Source organism: Lithobates pipiens, unplaced genomic scaffold (assembly GCF_037356315.1).
Source record: "Lithobates pipiens isolate NorthernLeopardFrog02 unplaced genomic scaffold, aLitPip1_a1.2 Scaffold_18, whole genome shotgun sequence".
NCBI classification, from domain to species: Eukaryota; Metazoa; Chordata; class Amphibia; order Anura; family Ranidae; genus Lithobates; species Lithobates pipiens.
The window spans coordinates 302,969,757-302,990,169 of record NW_027507758.1 but is presented as its reverse complement, the minus strand read 5'-3'; the positions used below and the strand labels follow the sequence as shown (position 1 = coordinate 302,990,169).

Below are 20,413 nucleotides of genomic sequence, written 5' to 3'. Positions count from 1 at the left end.
GAGGTTGACGGGGTGGGGGTTCAGCCTGTCAGTGTTCAGACCATATACCACACACTGCATCAAAATGGCTGTCGCCCCAGAAGGAAGCCTCTTCTAAAGATGATGCACAAGAAAGCCTGCAAACAGTTTGCTGAAGATAAGCACACTAAGGACATGGATTACTAGAACCATGTCCTGTCTCCTGATGAGACCAAGATAAACTTATTTGGTTTAGATGGTGTCAAGCATGTGTGCCAACAACCAGGTGAGGAGTACAAAAACAAGTGTGTCTTACCTACAGTCAAGCATGGTGGTGGGAGTTTCATGGTCTGGGTGTGTATGAGTGCTGCTGGCACTGAGGAGCTACAGTTCATTGAGGGAACCATGAATGCCAACATGTACTGTGACATACTGAAGCAGAGCATTGTGCCCTCCCTTCAGAGACTGGGCCACACCTCCAAGGTGACCACTGCCTTGATAAAGAAGCTGAGGGTAAAGGTGATGGACTGACCAAGCATGTCTCCAGACCTAAACCCTATTGAGTATCTGTGGGGCATCCTCAACTGGAAGGTGTAGGAGTGCAAGGTCTCTAACATCCACCAGCTCTGTGATGTCGTCATGGAGTGGAAGAGGACTCCAGTAGCAACCTGTCAAGCTCTGGTGAACTCCATGCCCAAGAGGGTTAAGGCAGTGTTGGAAATTAATGGTGGTCACATAAAATATTGACACTTTGGGATCAATTTGGACATTTTCACTTAGGGATGTTCTCACCTTTGTTGCCAGCAGTTTAGACATTAATGGTTGTGTGTTGAGTTGTTTTGAGGGGTCAGCAAATTTACACTATCATACAAGCTGTACACTCACTACTTTACGTTGTAGCAAAGTGTCATTTCTTTAGTGTTGTCACATGAAAATACATAATAAAATATTTATAGAAATGGTTATACTCACTTTTGTGAGATACTGTATATATACGACACTGCCTGCACTGTGTTTATATATATATATATATACATATATATATATATATATATATATATATATATATATATATATATATATATATATATATATATATATATATATATATATATATATATATATATATATATACACACATATATATATATATATATATATATATATATATTTATACGAAACCACCTGCATGCCACTAACTAACCTGCCTAATCTACCTCAAGTTCTCTCAATCCAATCTGCACGTTATCACACTACATACGGCCGTCACGTTAGCAGCCTTATATAGTGTGGGGCCCCCTGAGCCACGGTTGGCCAAAGGAACCCTATCTTTGGCCAATCATGGCTCTCGCATCAGATCGTGCTGTGATTGGCCAAAGCATGCAGGTCAGGTGTATTCTTTGGCCAGCAGCCGTCAATGCACTGAGATCTCACAGAATCTCAAAATCGCAGTGAACACCCCATATGTTCAGTTCTGCTGCGATAAAATGTCAAATGTCAAACTTACATTCGACACGAACATCGGGACCATCCCTACTTAAAATCACAAAGGAAAGAACTGGGGGATCATAATTAGTCCCACATTTGTGTCTTTGGCCTATACTTGCTATATGAACCATCAGGTTCCACTGCAAAATGCAATTTTAATCATATGTTGTTCATGAAATGTGCTGTTTCAGAATGCATATATGATGTATAACATTTTGCATACTCTTCCTGAATAGGATTATCCTGTCAGTCACAAATAGCACATATTGATTATGAATTGTTTGTCAGGGAATCCTCATCTAATTTCTTTTTCAGAAAAATAGGAAAACAACTAATTAAACTTATCCAAGAATATCATTTTATGATTTTAGATAAAATAATTTCAGTTAGACACTTCAGACGAAATATAATCTTCTTGGAGAAGTACATTTTTAGTTTGTGCAAATAAAATCTTATTGCTTCATTGATTAGACACTCTCAGACCCTGAAGCCAATTTCCTTTTTTTTTAAAGTGAAGAAATGTTTCACTCAGCATTCTCACATAAGGGAAAACAACGGCCAACTTTGCTTATAATTTGATAGGCATAATAACTTGGTTTCACACTTTTAGCTCATTGCATTTCAAAAAACTTTGAATGCTTGCTTTGGTGAACAGAAATATAATTCATAATACAGATCCACTTTAAACTTTGATGTATTTCTTTGACTACATTTTAGCCTTATTGTTATACAGAATCACCTGGCAGTAAAATTAATAATGCCACTGCCCACAGCTGTATTTGTGATCTCTGTCACCCTAGGTCACCTCTCCTAACTAACTATATAGATATTGTACAGCAGATTCACAATATAATTCACACAAAACCTCTCCTCTGCCAGCCACTACTTAACCTAATTTCAGTTCCTGACTAACAAGTGCCCCCCTAATGAGTTCTAATAGGTTTCCCAATACAAACAGACGACTTATGCAATAATAATAAACTTTATTTTATATAGCACCTTTAAAGGTGGCTTCTCAAAGCACTTTACAAAGAAAACACAAGAAATCCACAGGATAACATAACATAAAGGAAAAGGGGATAATTAATCCTTTCGCTGCCAGGCCCTGTGCTTCATTTTGTACACTCAAGTGGCCAGACCATTTTTGCAATTTTTCCTTTGCTTTTTTATTTTTCACTTATAGCTTTCAGAGTTTGTGAAAGACAATTATTCCTTTCGCTGCCAGGCCCTTTGCTTCATTTTGTACACTCAGGGAGCCAGACCATTTTTGCAAATTTTTCCTTTGCTTTGTTATTTTTCACTTATAGCTTTCAGTATTAGTGAAAGATCCCCTCAAAACATATATTTTCTGAAAGCACGTGATCAGTAGAATAAAAAGAAGGTCTACTGATTTTTTAGACCCCGCAGTATTTGCGCAAATGTTTATCAAACCAATATATTTGCGGAAAATACGCTAAAACCATTATTAGCAGATAAAAACAGCAACTTTTACAAAATTCCTACTAAATATAAAAGCCTAACCTGTATTGAGTTAATAAATAACAAATATTTGTAACTTTTACATTGCACCTTTTTGCAAAATGGTGAAAATCGAACATACGCAACAATGTAAATATCCAAATTTCTCTAAAAATCTGAAGGTTTTAATTTTTCCCTTACAGCCTTCAGAATTTGTGAAAGACTCCCAAAACCATATTTTCTAAAAGGATATGACCTCTAGAAATAAAAATAAGGTGCTACTGATTTTTTTGTTTTTCAAACCAATATATTCACAAAAAATACACTAAAACTATTATTAGCAGATAAAAACACAGCTAGTTTTACAAAATTCCTGCTAAATCTCTACTAAATATAAAAGCTTAATCTGTATGGAGATAATAAATAACAACTATTTGTAAATTTTAAATTGCACCTTTTTGCAAAATGGTGAAAATCTAACGTACCCAAAAATTTCCCATTAAATCAGGAGGTTTTCATTTTTGACTTACAGATTTCAGAATTTGAAAAGGCCCCTCATAATATACATTTTCTAAAAGCACATGATATGTAGAATTAAAAAAAAAAGTGCTACTGATTTTTTGGGCCCCACAATAATTGTGCAAATGTTCATCTAAAAATACACTAAAATCATTAATATTGCACATAAACACAACCTAACTCACAAAATTCCTGCTAAATTTATACTAAAGCATTGTTCACATGTGGCAAATTAAAATCTATGTCCTTGGGGGCCATGTTTACCCTCACAGAGATGCACCCCGTACAGGCAGTACCATTTATGTCAACTGAAATGCAACGGCTGCATAGGCATAGCTGCTGTTCCCAATCTGACATTTGTGTGGGTGTGTTTACATGACCCTGAACACAGACAGTGTGAGCTCAGGGACATGCATGCGGACCTACATGGATGTCAAATTGGGAGCAATGGCTCTATTCAAGCAGGTGCTACATCCCAAATTACATCCCAAATTACATCAATGGGACTGCCTGCAGAGAGATCCACAGAACACTTGTACATTCCTGTAAAGGTACACTGTGTATGCCCTGTGTGAACAAGGCCTTAGGCCCCTTTCACACAAATATACGGATTGGCTCTGCCTGTCCATTTTATAGGCAGACCCAATCGGACCACCCATTGTTCTCTATGGAGAGGCTGATGTAAATGGTCATGTGCCCAATTACACCCACCTGCATCCAATCCAGTCTGCTAAAAACAGATGAATGGGGATTCATTTTTGGGGATTCCACTCCCCATCCATCTACAGATCGGATTAGATGGTATCTGATGGAACTGGACAGGTGGTCTGTTTCCATCCGACCGCCCCATAGGGAACAGCCATGCCCGCTCTGCATCAGTTGAATGGACATGGACCTGTCATCCTCCTGCTCAGCGGGGATCAGCAGACAGATCCCCCCCCCACTGAGCAGTCTGCTCCATGTGAAAGGAGTATTACCAGGAATGACCAGTCCATTAGCCCTGCAGGGCGCCAGACTCATACATTTGTATGAGTTTTTTTTTCTGCCACATGATTAGAGCCTGAGGCTCTAATTGGCTTGAAAAGGGTTAGGCTCAAGGAGCAGAGCATTACACTCCGAACCCACCCACTTGTGACAATAGCAAATTAATATTCAATATTGTCTTCCAGCAGTTGGCCAAGATGAAACATGTAAATGCTAAAAAGTAAGGGATCCAAGATTGAGCCCTGAGGAACACTGTACTTGACTAATAAAGTTTAGCTTAATGATGTGACTATCATCAGATATAACAAGGCATTGGCCACCAATATTAGGTTCTTACATGTTGAAGGTGCCTTAAATATTGGGTAATATGGCAAATATGGTTATGTGCACCCCCCCCCCCAACTGAACCGCCACATGGTTAGAGGACTCTCCTGCAGGTCTTTGGACTTTCGGGAAAAGTGGCTGGTGGTGGAAAATCTTTGAGGGGGGAACCAGAAAGCACTCAGCATTGAACACTTTTGGGTTTGCAGCTGGCCGGTGAAAGCAGATCAAGGATCTGTAAGTTAAGCAGTCTGATTTGTTAGGAATCAGTTTTCTGCCCCGTACACATGATGGTGGAAAGTCCGACTGTGTGTATGCTCCATCGAACATTTGCTGTCAGACTTTCCACCAACAAATGTTGGCTATCGGGTTCTCAAATTTTCCGCCAACAAATGTTTGTTGACAGACTTTCAGATTGTGTATACACATGTCTGTCAGACAAAAGTTCATGCATGCTCAGAATTAAGTATGAGCAGAAGCATTTGGTCTTGTAAAACTAGCGCTCGTAATGGAGATATCACGTACGTCTTGTATTACGTTTGTAATTGTTGGCCAGCATTTGTGTGACCGTGTGTATGGAAGACAAGTTGGAGCAAACATCCTTTGAACAAAAATCCCCGGTTTTGTTGTCAGAAAGTCCAATCATGTGTACGGGGCATAACTGTGCACAGCCTACTCATAGCTATGCTTATTGAATAAGCACTCACAGGTTAAATGCCCCTGAGCTTTATCAGCATACATGTATTTTCACAGTAAAAAAATTTTATTAGGCAAAATCTAAGCGTGTGGCTATTGTTCAAACAACTATTATGAATAATACTGCCTGTGAGACAAGGACAAAGATAAGTGCTTTTTTTTTTTACTCTGAATATTTAGGCCAGAGGCCATTTTTTTCCTCCTCTGGATACCTTTGCTCCAGGGATGAAAAAGAGTAAAAATTTGCCCAAAGCCACGTTTTGCAAATATGAGCTGTGTCAAGAGTCTGGACATTCATTTCACAGGCCAGAATATCAATTTATTATGGCTATTAGAACAAATGAACGCTCAGTCAATAAATGCATCTAGTGCTTAAGCAAGTTTGGATGCGTTTACATGAATTTAGGCTCATCAGACATTTTTTGCTGCAAAATGCTTGGTTCCTGAATGCGCCAGCACTTTTTCTTTCCCTGCCCTTAACTGCCAGTAAATGCCTATGTGTGCAAGAATGTAGAGAGTTGTTCAGAGACAGAAAAAACTCCCTTAAAAGTTGTGTTTTTGACACCCAGCATGTAATGTATGAGGCCATAGCATTTCATAAAATTTCAAAACTTGCTTCATCAGTTACAGGATTATTACTTTTGTACTTTTTTAGTGTACTGTCAGCAGTCAGGCTTATCAACCAGCAGCAGGAGCTCCCAACAGAGAGAGTAAGGGAGAGAGAGAGCCTTGTGCATCAGTCAGCTCAGTAGCTCTGATGAAGAGAGTCAAACACTTAAGCTCTGTGATGGGCATAGTTTGGGAAACTGCACTAGATTGTGTATTTGTGCCTGAAACTTTCCATCCTTTGTGAACATATGGAAGCTTGTTTTTTATAATAAATGTTAACTTGTGGTAATGCACAAGGCTGGTTTTCCCTCTTTTTTCTTGTTGTATGTCAGTCAACTCACATATAAAAAGGCCTGTATACAAATTAGACTAATTAGGTCATGCTGCCAAGTATTATGTGAAACTAGGAATGGAGGCCTTTCCTACCCAAAGCTCTACAAAGTCTCCAGGATCCAAAACAGAACCTATTAAGATCTGAGAAAACAATACGTTTGTTTCTCCATGTCAGGTGCAGACCCTGAAGTTCCTCCCCATATGGAGATGAAAAACCTAGGTGACAAATATACACCAGCCTCAATCTTGACAGTTAGTGCTTCACAGCATTTATATCCTTAAGTAAAATAATAATATCCTCTATTGGAAGAGTAACATTGTTAATAATGGAAGCCAATGGTGTAACTATAGTCATGGCAGCTTCTGCTGCCTTATCTATCTCACCTAGCATGTATGAGGCCATAGCAGTTCACAAAATCTACAAAACCTGCTTCAACAGTTACAGGATGATTAGTTGCTACTGAGATAAGGAACAGTGTATCACATTTCACATCAAAGATTTAACTAGAATAAATATGTAGTATTCTGTCTCCTGAGCACAAAAAGAAATACTATCCATTTGAAAAAAAGAGTGTGATATAAGAGAGAGAATTAAATCAGTTTGTAGAACTTTTATTACCATTTTCAGCAGCTGGTTTTATACTTGGACATGACCCTATGATACATTCATACAACATTTACTTTTGAGGTGTCAATAAATTATTATAAAATGCATATGGTTTCTAAGCCTAAATATTTTTTAATTACTCTGCAGAAGGGGATAATATAAATGAAACATGAAGGAAGGAAGAAAGAAAGCTTCCATATGGTGTTGGGTCAATATTAGACAGCTGCTTACATCATGTCTCCTTACAGACTTTTTTATAGCAGCATTTTTTTATAAACGTCAAAAATAAGAGATTATTCATTACATTTATATATTTAATATACCTTAAAGTGAATTTATCTGAATATTGCCTGCATATAAACTTGTATGTTAGTGACTTATAGAAAATAACTTTATTATGTTTTACCATATCACTAGCAAATGGATATTTGATATTTCCAGCTTTCCGGGTGAACAAGCCATTGGACACATTAGAAAACCAGACCACCCTCTGAAGTGTGTCTGTGCACATTTATATTGCATGGTTTGCCATTAGTGATGGACAAACTTCCGACGGGACGTTTCGCGAATGTGAACCGCGAACGCGGATCCTGTTGAATTTAATGGCAGGTGAACCTTAAAAACCTACAGGTCATATTTTCAGCCACAGAATACTTACTAGCTGTGCACACATAGTCCCACAACATGGACATTGACATAACAAAAGTATTAAGTGAATCTGGGATCGGCAACGACAAGCATTCTTTTTTTATCTGTGAAATGTTGACAATTCGGGAGCGCATGAAGGCCATGGAGGAGAGGCAAGGTCAGGCCAGGCTATGAAGGGGGTGCAGGAGATGATCAGTGCCACAGTCAGGGCAGCGCAGTCCTGTGCCAGTGTCCCAGTGTGCCAACCTGTGCTTGAGCCCCTCCCTCTGCCCAGCCCTTACCCCCACCTATGCAAAGGGGGTAAGGGCTGGGTGGTCTGCGGTGGTCCGAAGGTGCCAGTCCAGTGCTGATCCTCAGCCATGGTGCTGGCACTGCCTGCTGATTGGCTTCTCCGCTGCTATCTCCCTCCCTGTCTGAAACCAGCACCTCGATAGAGACTGAGCACAGACACCAGCACCTTGATAGAGAGCACTGAGACCACACCAGCACCGAGATATAGAGCACTGACACCAGCACCGAGATAGAGAGCACTGACACCAGCACCGAGATAGAGAGCAGTGACACCAGCACCGTGATAGAGAGCACTGACACCAGCACCGTGAGGGCACTGACACCAGCACCGTGATAGAGAGCACTGAGACCACACCAGCACCGAGATAGAGAGCACTGACACCAGCACCGAGATAGAGAGCACTGACACCACACCATCACTGAGATAGAGAGCACTGATACCATCAGCTGCGGGACACAGAAATATGACACCGCTCAAACTCTTCAAACAGGAGGGTACGGGCTTATAGTACGGTGTGCTTTTTTTGTACAAGGAAGTGAGCCCAAGGTAGAAAAAAGGTTCATGTGCTAGATTAAATAAATCATTTATAGAGTTATGCATATACATGGTCTACTGGTCACATGTGTTGAATTCCTCCGTGATCCATGCCTCATTCATTTTTATAAATGTGAGGTAGTCAACACTGTCGTGAGCTAGGCGAGTGTGCTTATCGGTCACGATCCCCCCTTCTGCGCTGAACGTCCTTTCGGACAGGACACTGGACGAGGGGCAAGCCAACAGTTCCAATGCAAATTGGACAAGCTCTGGCCAGAGGTCAAGCCTGCCCACCCAGTAGTTCAGGGGTTCATCACTTCTCAGAGCGTGCACATCGGCCGTTAACCCGATGTAGTCAGACACCTGTTGGTCTACGCATTTGCCACCCAGTACTGGTCCTTGACCTTTATGCTTTTTATACGGGGTCCCTGTTAAAACACTGGAGCATGAAGGCTCCCATTTGCACTAAACTGGAAGCGGTGTGGTGGCCTGGCTCCTGCTCATCATCCAGGATAATGTCGTCCTCCTCGTTCTCCTCTCCCCATCCACGCACAATGGGCAGCACAGTGGCATAGTGGTTAGCACTCTCACCTAGCAGTAAGAAGGGTCGCTGGTTCAAATCCCAACCACGACACTACCTTCCTGGAGTTTGCATGTTCTCCCTGTGCCTGCGTGGGTTTCCTCCGGATACTCCGGTTTCCTCCCACACTCCAAAGACATGCAGGTAGGTTAATTGGCTTCTGTCCAAAATTGGCCCTAGTATAAGAATGGGGACCTTGGATTGTGGGCTTCTTGAGGGTAGGGACCGATGTGAGTGTGCAATATACAGGGATAGGGACAATTGTAGACACTCACTCAGGTTGAACTGGATGGACTGGTGTCTTTATTCAACCTTGCTAACTATGAAACTATGAAACAACAACAGGGATCCCAGAAATGTTTAAAGCATGCTCTTCTTGCTCCTCCTCATCCGCCCCGGCACCATCCTCCTCTTCAGACTCCTGTTGTTGCCTTGTCTCAGATAGAGTAGCCCCCCCGGGAATTCATCCAGCATTGCGACTTTCTCATCTTCCTACTCCTGCTCCTCCACGGCTTGATCAATGACACAACGCAATGCACGCTCCATAAAGAAGGCATAAGGTACGATGTCACTGATGGCGCCATGGCTGTGACTGACCAGTTTGGTGATCTCATCAAATGGCAGCAGAAGTCTGCATGCATCGCGCATGAGCAGCCACTGGCGCGGTGAAAAAAACCAAGCTCCCCAGAACCTGTCCTGAGTTTGTACAGGTAGTCGTTAACTTCACATTTCTGCTGGAGCAGCCTATCAAGCATATAGAAGGTTGAGTTCCATCGTGTCGGGCAATCGCAAATAAGACATCTGACCGGCAGTTTGGGTCGCCGCTGAATGTCAGCAAGATGAGCCATGGCCGTGTAAGATCTTCTGAAATGGGCCGAGATTTTCCTTGCCTGCCTCAAGATGTCCTAGACTCCAGGGTATTTGACAACAAATCACTGCATGCCCAAGTTTAAGGCATGTGCCATGCATGGCACGTGTGTAATTTCGCCCTGTTTCAATGCGCTAAGAAGATTGGCACTGTTGTAACACACCACCTTACCAAATGTCAAATTGAGTGGTGTTAGCCACTGATCTGCCTGTGAACGCAAAGCTGAAAGGAGTGCAGGGCCAGTGTGGCTCTTGGCTTCCAGGCACAACAGACCCAGCACAGCATGGCAACGTCTCACCTGGCATGTCGAATAGGTTCTAGGGATCTTGGACGGCACAGCGGAAGAGACGCTAGCAGCGGAAAAGGAGGAGTCAGCCGAGGAGGAGAGGGAGGAGGATGGAGTAGGAGGAGGAGAAGAAGAGCCAGGCCTGCATGCAATCCGTGGTGGTAAAACCAAATCTACACGGGCGCCACGGGTTACATGCTTGACGACCATCAGAAGGTTCACCCAGTGGGCAGTAAAAGTGATATACCTTCCCTGCCCGTGTTTGCTAGACCACGTGTCTGTGGTCAGATGTATTTTGGCACCGACACCGTGTGCCAGAGATACATTCACTTGCCACTGAACATGGCCATATAGCTCTAGGATGCCCTTCTGTGAGAAATACTTCCTTCCTGGGACCTCCCATTGTGGTGTTCCAAGGGCCACAAATTTTCGAAAGGCCTCAGAGTCCACCAGTTTATATGGCAGTAGTTGGCGGGCTATCAGTTCTGACAAGCCAGCCGTCAACTGTTGGGCAAGAGGGTTATCCGACGTCATCATTTTTTTACGCTCGAACATTTGGCCCACGGAAGCCTGTCTTTTTCCAGAAAAACATGAGAACGGCATGATGGAAGGTGGAGTGGAGGACAATTGTGAGGAGAAAGGAGAAATAGAAGACGAGGCTGGACGGTGAGAGCCTGGAGTGTGACTTTGTGGGTTCAGTTGCTCCCACTGGGCTCGGTGATGGCAGCTCATGTGCCTTCTTAAGGCGGTCGTCCCTAGGTGAGTGTTGGGCTTACCACGACTTGCATTGACTGCAAAGATTGCAGATGGCAACACTATTGTCAGCAGCGGACACGTTAAAAAAAATTCCACACTGCGGAGCCATGTGCCGGCGTCCTGGGTGCGCCAGATGTGACCGTACATGATTGCTGCCTCACTCCTGATACATTAGCAGTCTGGTTTGTCCCTTCTGTGCAATGTAAGTTCCGCCTGCTTCTCCTCCCTATCTGCTGGTCCATATCTCCCTCTGAACTCCCCTCCTCTTCATCTCTTGTGGGCTCCCACGTGACATCACTAGACACGTCATCATCGACGTCACCTTCCCCACCGCTATAATTAGAGATCTCGGAGTAGGCAGCAACACCGGGGACCAACCTCCTCCTTGGGCTGATCTGGGTACTGTTGTCAGACTGCTGAGTGGCGGTTGTTGCTACCTCCTCTTCCTGATCCAATGCCAAGAGTGGCTGCACATCGGCAATGTCTTTTGATGCATTGGAAAATAATTCATGCGACTCAAGCGGAGGGTATATGGTGGTGGTCGTGGTAGTGTCTTTGGGGGTGCACACAGTAGAGAGTGAAGAGGGTGCAGATCGAGAGGATGAGGAGGGTGCAGAAGAGTAAGGCTGAGTGAGCCACTCAACCAAGTCTGGTGCATCCTTTGACATAATCAAACACACATTCTGCAATTTCCCACTTTGGCTCAATCCTGTTGCTCCTGCCCTACCCCTACCACCGCTGCGGAAGGGCCTGCCTCTTCCTCTGCCTGTCATTTTTTAAATGACCCTGTGACAAAAGTCTCTAGAGAAGTACAGTATGTATGTGGAAGAAGGTATATAACACCCCGCATCAATCTGTCATTTTGGGGGACCACTGGTCTATCACACCAGTTATAATACTTTTTTTAATTGCGTTTGTCACTCTTTGTAGTATTGCTGCAGAACCGCTCAGCAGTCACAATGCTGCACAGTGGAAATGCACGATACTATGCTTTCTATATTTGCAAGTATTTTATACGTGTATTACACCCCTATATACTGCACACCAAATAGTACACCTATACCAGTCCTTAAAAGGACCTTTGTGGACCTAATAGTAGCTAGCTAGTAGCTAGTGAATTGCAGACTGTCCCTGCTCCAAACATCAAACTGTCCCTCCCTACACTGAGAAATGACAGCTGCAGAATCTGTCAGCAGCACAGCAGTGCAGTGCACTATAATATGCTTTCTATGTTTGAAAGAAAGTATATTATATGTGTACAACCCTATATACTGTACACCTATACCAGTCCTTAAAAGGACCTTTGTGGACCTAGTAGCTAGTGATTTGCAGACTGCCCCTGCTCCAAAACACCAAACTGTTCCTCAGTCCCTACACTGATAAAAGACAGCTGCAGAATCGGTCAGCACTCAGCAGCACAGCAGTCAGCAGTGCACCATAATATACTTTCTATATTTGAAAGAAAGTATATTATACGTGTACAACCCTATATACTGTACACCTATACCAGTCCTTAGAAGGACCTTTGTGGACCTAGTAGCTAGTGATTTGCAGACCGCCCCCTCTCCAAAACACAAAACTGTCCCTCAGTCCCTACACTGATAAAAGGCAGCTGCAGAATCGGTCAGCACTCAGCAGCACAGCAGTCAGCAGTGCACCATAATATACTTTCTATATTTGAAAGAAAGTATATTATAAGCGTAGAACCCTATATACTGTACACCTATATCAGTCCTTAAAAGTACCTTTGTGGACCTAGTAGCTAGTTATTAAACTGACTGTCCCTGCTCCACACAGCGTCCTTTCCCTACACTGACAAAAGTCACCTGCAGTATCGGTCAGCAACACAGCAGTCAGCATTGCACCATAATATACTTTGTATATTTGAAAGAAAGTATATTCTAAGTGTATTACAACCATATATACTGTACACCTATACCAGTCCTTAAAAGGACTTTTGTGGACCTAATAGTAATAGCTAGTGATTAAACTGACTGTCCCTGCTCCACACAGCATCCTTTCCTTACACTGACAAAAGACAGCTGCAGAATCTGGCAGCACTCAGCAGCACAGCAGTCAGCAGTGCACCATAATATACTTTGTATATTTGAAAGAAAGTATATTCTAAGTGTATTATAACCCTATATACTGTATACCTATACCAGTCCTTAAAAGGACTTTTGTGGACCTAATAGTAATAGCTAGTGATTAAACTGACTGTCCCTGCTCCACACAGCGTCCTTTCCCTACACTGACACAAGACAGAATGTAAAATGGCCGCCAGATCAGATCTATTTATAAGGTAGGGGGTATGTCCAATTGTCCATGTGCTGAAATGTCTCAATTGGCTGTCCTGTACCCCATGATAGATGTTTCATGGGTGAAAGTTCTTCACAATGTTAACGCATATATCCACCGCGTGAACAGTGCCAGAAATCCGCCGGTTTGATAAACAGCTAGGTAGGGCAAGCATCGTTATGGGAGGATATACGTCTTCCTGTTTTGGGCACTTATGCGTGGCAGCACAATCTGTGATTACTGTGTCCACCGGGCACAGAAGATCAAAGATATTCCACTGTAATTGGATTTGTTCCTTGTGATCTCTGTGACCAACTACAAAGATCACAGTAACAATAGTAAACAATGGCATTTATTCAAGACATGATTGGTCACGGTTATCACATGGTACAGGGCCAATCACAGTAGTCTCAACTCAATGACTGCAGGAATGCAGCTGAACAGAGTAAACTATGTCACTATGGTGACATGTAAAAAAGGATATTTTTTTATTATATATACTTGTTTACATACTGTCACCAGAGCAAATGCAGTGTCACTATGGTGACAGTGTACTGCTGTGGTGGTGATCATGTATAGTGGCTGACTGCTTTGATATCACTGTATGTCAGTATCACCGCCACAGCAGTACATTATCACCAGATGAATGTTGTCAGTCAGTGTCCCTAATCACCATCACACCAGTCTGTGTCCCTAATTACTGCTGCACCAGTCACAGCATCACTGATTACCACCACACCAATCATATTGTTTCTATTCACACCTACACGAGTTACAGTATCCCTTATCACTACCACACCAGTCACAGTATTGCTGTTCACTTCCACACCAGTCACAGCATCCCTCTGTCTGTCACCTAAACTGAGGCCGCGTACACACGGGCGGACTGTTCGCCCAACCTTGTCCGCTGAACAGTGTTTGGGCGGACAGTCCGCTCGTGTGTGGGGCTTCAGCGGACAGTTTCAGCGGACAGTTGGACGAACAAGGTCTTACGGAAATTCCGAAAAACTGTCCGCTGAAACAAGGTTTCAGCGGACTGTTCGCTCGTGTGTAGGCTTGTTCGGCCAACTAAGTCTCGCGCATGCTCAGAAAGGATTTCCACGCCGAAAGCTATAATGCAGTGTATAGGACGTCGTATTTTTCGTCCCGTCATACGTGCCGTTCACGTCATCGCGCACGGTTTCAGCAAACTGTTCGTCCGTCGTGTGTGGCCATGTCCGTCCATGCTAAGTTTGAGCGGACTGTTTGCCGAAACTGTTGGACGGACAAAGTTGGGCGAACAGTCCGCGCGTGTGTACGCGGCCTCACTCATCTGCAAATCTGATTGACTGGTGAGGCACCAGTCCCAGCCATCCTCTGCAGACAACTGCACTCCTGGAACCACATAAACTCTTTTGTTTTTCATTTCTTCCATCTCCTGTACTTCCTGGCCACTAAGCATAACATTCAAAGGGGCAGTACCAGTGTTCTAGGCTTGCTTATCTTTTAGGAAAGGGGTCTTCGATAGGTGACACTACACTATACTATATTCTCTGACCATTCATGCAGAGGTGACCATTACAGTGTATTTTCTGCATTTTCCAAAAACGTGTGGCAAAAAAATAAAGTCTTCCAAACACTTACCATGCCTCTTAAAAATATCTTGGGGTGTTTTATTTTGTGAGTTTTTCCACTGTCCTGGTGCTCCAAAAATGTGATAGGTAGTCAGAAAATTAGATGCATAATTTATGCTCATAGAAAGCATGATGGTGCTCCTTGAATTTTGGGCCCTTCTATGTGGTTTGGCTGTGAAAAAGTCTCACACATTTCCTTCCATATTTGGAAGGAGTAGCAGAATGTGGTTTGGAGTGTAATTCCAGGTATGCCAATGCTGTGTGTGAGACACATTTTATTACATTGACAACTTTGTGTAAAAAAATAGTTTTAATTTTCTTTGCTTATTTTCCAAAAGCTTGTAACAAAAAAAAGTCTTCAAAAGACTCACCTTGCCTTTTAAAATTTGTCTTTGGGTACTTTCTTTCCAAAATGTGATAGGTAGTTGGAAAAATAGATGTGTAATTTATTCTTCGCGAAAGCGAAAGGTACACCTTGGATTGGGCACCTCTATGCATTTAGGCTGTGAAAAAGTCTTACACATATGGTACCCCAAAATTTTCAAGGTATAGCAGAATGTGTTTTGGGGTGTAATTGTAAGTATTCCTATGTATGCCTATGCTGTGTGTGATAAATAACTTGTGAAAAAAAATATAATTTCTTAGTTGTGACAAAAAAAAAATTGTAACAAAAAATTACAATCTAACAAATGAACTCACCATGCTTCTTACTAAATACTTTGGACTGCCTACTTTCCAAAAAAAAGAGTAATTTTGGAGGTATTTGTACTGTCGTATGATGTTATGCCTTCCAGAATTGAGGCCTCAGTACATCAAGATTGATCAATTTTCAAATAAACCTACTATAGTTTGTAGATTATATAACTTTCATACAGATTAAATAGTATACACTGATTTGTGTTTTTTTTTTGGCCCTAAATATATTAAGAATGATTATTTATTAGGAAATGTATTGACAAAAACTGAATAATGGCTGAATACATAATATTGGCCTTGGCAGGAAGCTGGTGAAAGAGTCTGGTCTTGAAGTGATTAATGAATTAAAACCCAAGATGTACTTCTTGTTGGATTACTAGTACTGAAATGTTTCTAAATGCAGCATGTTGTTTTTATGCTTTGTTGTGGTGTTGTGCATCAGATTAAAAAAAATATGATTAGATTGGCTGAATAAAAAATGAAAAAATAATATCATGTATGAATATGTGTGGTACAAGTGATTGAGTTTAATATGTTTTGTATGAGTAAATCACAAAGCAAAATTACCCAGCAGATTTTCACCTTGCTTACAGTGGTTTTGTCTCTTATAGGTCTCATCCGATTACAAGAGCTAATAAAAGCTCCATCACGGTACAACTTAAGACTTAAAATCAGACAATTACCAATGGACACAAAGGATGCCAAACCACTGCTGAAAGAGATGAAGCGAGGCAAAGAATTTCATGTTATCTTTGACTGTAGTCATGATATGGCAGCTGGCATACTTAAGCAGGTAAAAGATGAATATCATGCTTACGTTTGCTATCTAAGCATTTGAACAATAAATCAAACGATATAATCAGTAAGGTTAATTTAGAACAGCTACAATTTGTATAAATTTGTTCCCAAAAGGATAATCTACTTATTTTCTTCTAAGCCTGTGTTTATTTAAAATACCCAAATATTTTCAAAATAAATGTATTCTTATTTAATTATCCTTCGCTGATCTGCCTGAACTTAATTCACATGTTTAGTAAGTTGAACACATTATTTTTATGTTGCCGTACACTCAAAACTTCTGAATAAAAAATAAACCAACAAAAAAAGTTACTAATATCTATTGAGCGTTGCGTCACAGAGTTTACAATTCTAGACACTAACACTAATTTTTAAAGCTCACATCCAAAGTTAACTTGTGTTGAGTCTGTTTTAGGCAAATATTGTTTCAGATTTAGTTCAAAGCATTTTGTGACTGTTGAGCCTCTTTATGAGGCGATAAAGTATTTGTCAAACTGAGCTGTTACAGATATTTTATATTTTTGTACTTGTTAAAAATTTACAGTTTAAAGTAAATTTCAAATATTTTACACTTCTCTGCTTTTACCTTCATTGTCCTAAATGTATTGCATTACAGAAAAAATGTGCTTCACCCATTTAGGGCCTCCTATTCCCAACTGTGACAGCTCTGAGCAAATGAGCACAGCCCTATGTGAACTATGACTACAGTAATTTGTAACGTAGGGCCAGTAAGTCAGTTACCCAAAACCAATAGAGGAGATTTATTAAAACTGGAACACATAAAATATCGTGCAGCTGTGCATAATAAACCAATTAGAGTCCAACTTCAGCTTGTTCAATTAAGCTTTGACAATAAATTCTAGAGGCTGATTGGTTACTCTGCACAGCTGCAACAGACTCTGTGGGCATCAGTTTTAGTACATCCCCCAATGGGGTTTATTTCCTAATACTGGAGAGTGCAAAATCTGATGCAGCTCTTCATAGAAACCAAGGTTTTATTGTCAAAGTCTAATTGAACAAGCTGAAGTTGGCTACCATGCACAACTGCACCAGACTCTGAGTGCTCCAGCGCCAGTTTTGAGTAAATGTTTTAGGATTTATCATCATGGCCCCTTAAATCAACCTCTACCTGATTTCATGCATATGTCCACCTGCTACATTCAAACTTTGCACATTTGGTAAGTCTTCCTGCCAGGATTCTCAAAAAAATAAGAACACAGTGGACTTGAGAAGTAAAGGGCAAGTGTAATACAAAAATTTTTTTGCACATAATTGGACATATACAGTGAACACAGCTTCACTCTAGTTATTCGGCTGGCAAATATCCATTTTACAGTATAATAATTTCTTATGTTAATTGCACATTTTTAAAACTTTAGTAAAATTACCCTATTTATGCCATCAACATCATAAAATATATTTTTTTTTTTGCACAGGCCTACCGATCACTAGCACCATGTGCCGTCTTCACCAGAACTGGATGCGCAGGTGTTCCATGCAGTCCTATGCAGTCCCATGCAGGAATCCTGTTCAGATCAGTGGCAAACGGCTAGTTGCAAAGAACTTCATGGATCTTCAAGTGCACTCCCAACTGTACACCCATGTGGATGTGATGCGTGGCTCAGAATGTGGACAGACTGAGTTCTGATATGTGCATCAGACCCACATGTATATACAATTTGGGATATGCTTGGATGTGATTGATTTGAACAGACTGCCTGCATGGAATACCTGTGCATTCTACATGAGTGAAGGCTTCCCATTGCATGGGTGTTTAGATCGGTACTCCATGCGACTGAGGACTACAAGCTTTACCGCAGTGGACCTGATTTGCTAAAAGGTTTGCATGTATTTTAATGCATCAGTTGTGCATGAAAAAAATAAAACGTTTACTTATAGAATTTGCTCTGTACTTACAATACAGCTTATATATGCAGAATTAACAAAACCATTTTGTCAGCTGTAGAATGTAAGCTATAGAGTCTGAATGTATGCCAGTTATGCTTCTGAAATTATTTTGGTTCCCTCCAGCTACTGTTAGCATTTGTTAAAAGTATATTCCATCTACAAATAAACCAGTTCAAGTGCACACTCCTAACAAAAAAGTCTAAATGACTAATATGTGGAGAACTACTAGGTACTGCACATGTGGTATCTTTGGGTTGGATTTACTAAAGGCAAATAGGCAGTGCACTTTGCAACATGAAGTTGCACTCTGAAAGTGCAGTTGCTCCAGAGCGTAGTAAATGAGGTAAATCTTCCCTCTGCAAAGAATACCCAATCACATTAAAACATTTTTAAAACAAACAGCATTTTTGCTTGCACATGATTTTATGATGGAAGTAAGCAGAGCTTCTACTTTTTTACTAAGCTCTGGAGGAACTGAACTTTGCAAAGTGCAGTGTCTATTTGCCTTTATTAAATTGATCCCATTGTGTTCATGAGCAGAAGTTTTAACACTAGCTGGTTCATGAGGTTTCAAATGCTGGCAATTTCAGAGATAACCACATATATAATTTTTCCTTATGATCCACCATTTTGATTGGCAAATGCAGATTTTGTTTATTTTTGAGCCACTTTTTTTCTAATTATTATTTATTTTCAGAAGAATTTTGATGTGCACATGCCACAAAAAAGTAGTATTATTTGGATGTTCAATGTGCATGGCAAACTAAAACAACATCTTATCCATTAACCATCAATGTGTGACCTGTTAAATTGGTTCAATGATTGCTATGAACTGTAAGCATAGAAGAACACAGAGGACACGTAGGCCTAGTGCAGTATCCTCAATACATGTTTTTATTGAATAAAATTGGGGTAAATAGACTCAAAAACCAGTACTTGTGTCATAGCATTATCATAAAATCGTCAGCTTAAGTCGATGTGACTACAAGTGTTATGGACTTTCGCATATGGACTTAAGAGGATGATTTTATGATGATTTTATGATAATGCTATGACACAAGTACTGATTTGTGAATATATTCACCTCTGTTTTATTCAATAAAAACATGTATTGAGGATAATGCCCTAAGCCTATGTGCCCTCTTTGCTCTTCTCCGCTTTCAGATCATTTGGACTTCCCCAGTCTTTGGAAGGCAGCAAGGTGTGCATTATACCAGTGGTTCTCAATCCTGTCCTCTGTACCCCCAACAGGCTATGTTTCAGGTTTTCCTTTATCTTTCACAGGTGCTTTAAATCAGAGTCAATGACTTGGTATTTTGGACAGCAATTTTATCTAAGAGAGATTCCAAAAATATGGTCTGTTGGGGGGTACTTGAGGACAGGGTTGGGAATCACTGCATTATACTAACATGTCAAGATAAGAGTCTGATAACATGTTGGGACTTACCGCATATTGCAGGAGAGTGAACATTGTGATATGCTCAGGGATGGCTATATCTATGTTCATGGACATACAAACCTTTGATGCACATGTATAATAACAATTTGTTCCAGCTCTGGTTAATTTACTTACTTTACTAGTAAATCAGATCCACTGACTTTGGAGCCCAGTCCTATAATAGCAGCATATGCTAAAACACATTTCCTTTTGACAAACAGTAAAGTTAAGCTTGCTTTTGTTTATGCGTATAAGAAAGTCATTTTTTTGCAGACTATTAAATCCAAATAAGCCCAGAGCCTAGGGCAAATCAGAGCATGTATTTGTCAACACCAAATCAAATTCAGAAACTGAGATGTTAAAATATACCTTGTTAAATCTGAAAGATCCCGTTTACCACAAGCTGATACATTATGCACACATTTTAATTGCTTGTAAGAATATTTTATGTTTATTTATTGATCTGTAATATTTAGCAAAGATGTTGTGATTTAATGTAAGTCTTGAAATGCATACACTCTAAATTCATATTTACACTATTGCAGTACTTAAAATCCCCTGGAATGTTGTAAATATCTAAAACTATTTACTTACAAAAAATACTCAGGCTATTGTGAAACTGTATTGCTTAAAGCATTCCAGTATGCATTATTTATAAAGTTATTAATATTGCAGAGTCTAGCAGTGAGCAACCTTTCATTTAATTTTATTGTCAGCTAAAAGAA

At 40.8% G+C, this 20,413-nt stretch overlaps 1 protein-coding gene across 2 annotated transcripts in view; it reads left to right on the top strand.

Moving 5' to 3' along the window:
• GRIK2 (glutamate ionotropic receptor kainate type subunit 2) overlaps window positions 1–20,413 on the top strand; it is a 984,426-nt gene that overhangs the window by 458,706 nt on the left and 505,307 nt on the right. For both annotated transcript variants that reach the window (XM_077487191.1, XM_077487190.1), the window contains one exon: window positions 16,156–16,337. In XM_077487191.1, the coding sequence (XP_077343317.1) occupies window positions 16,156–16,337 (182 nt within the window). The remainder of the gene's footprint in view (window positions 1–16,155; window positions 16,338–20,413) is intronic.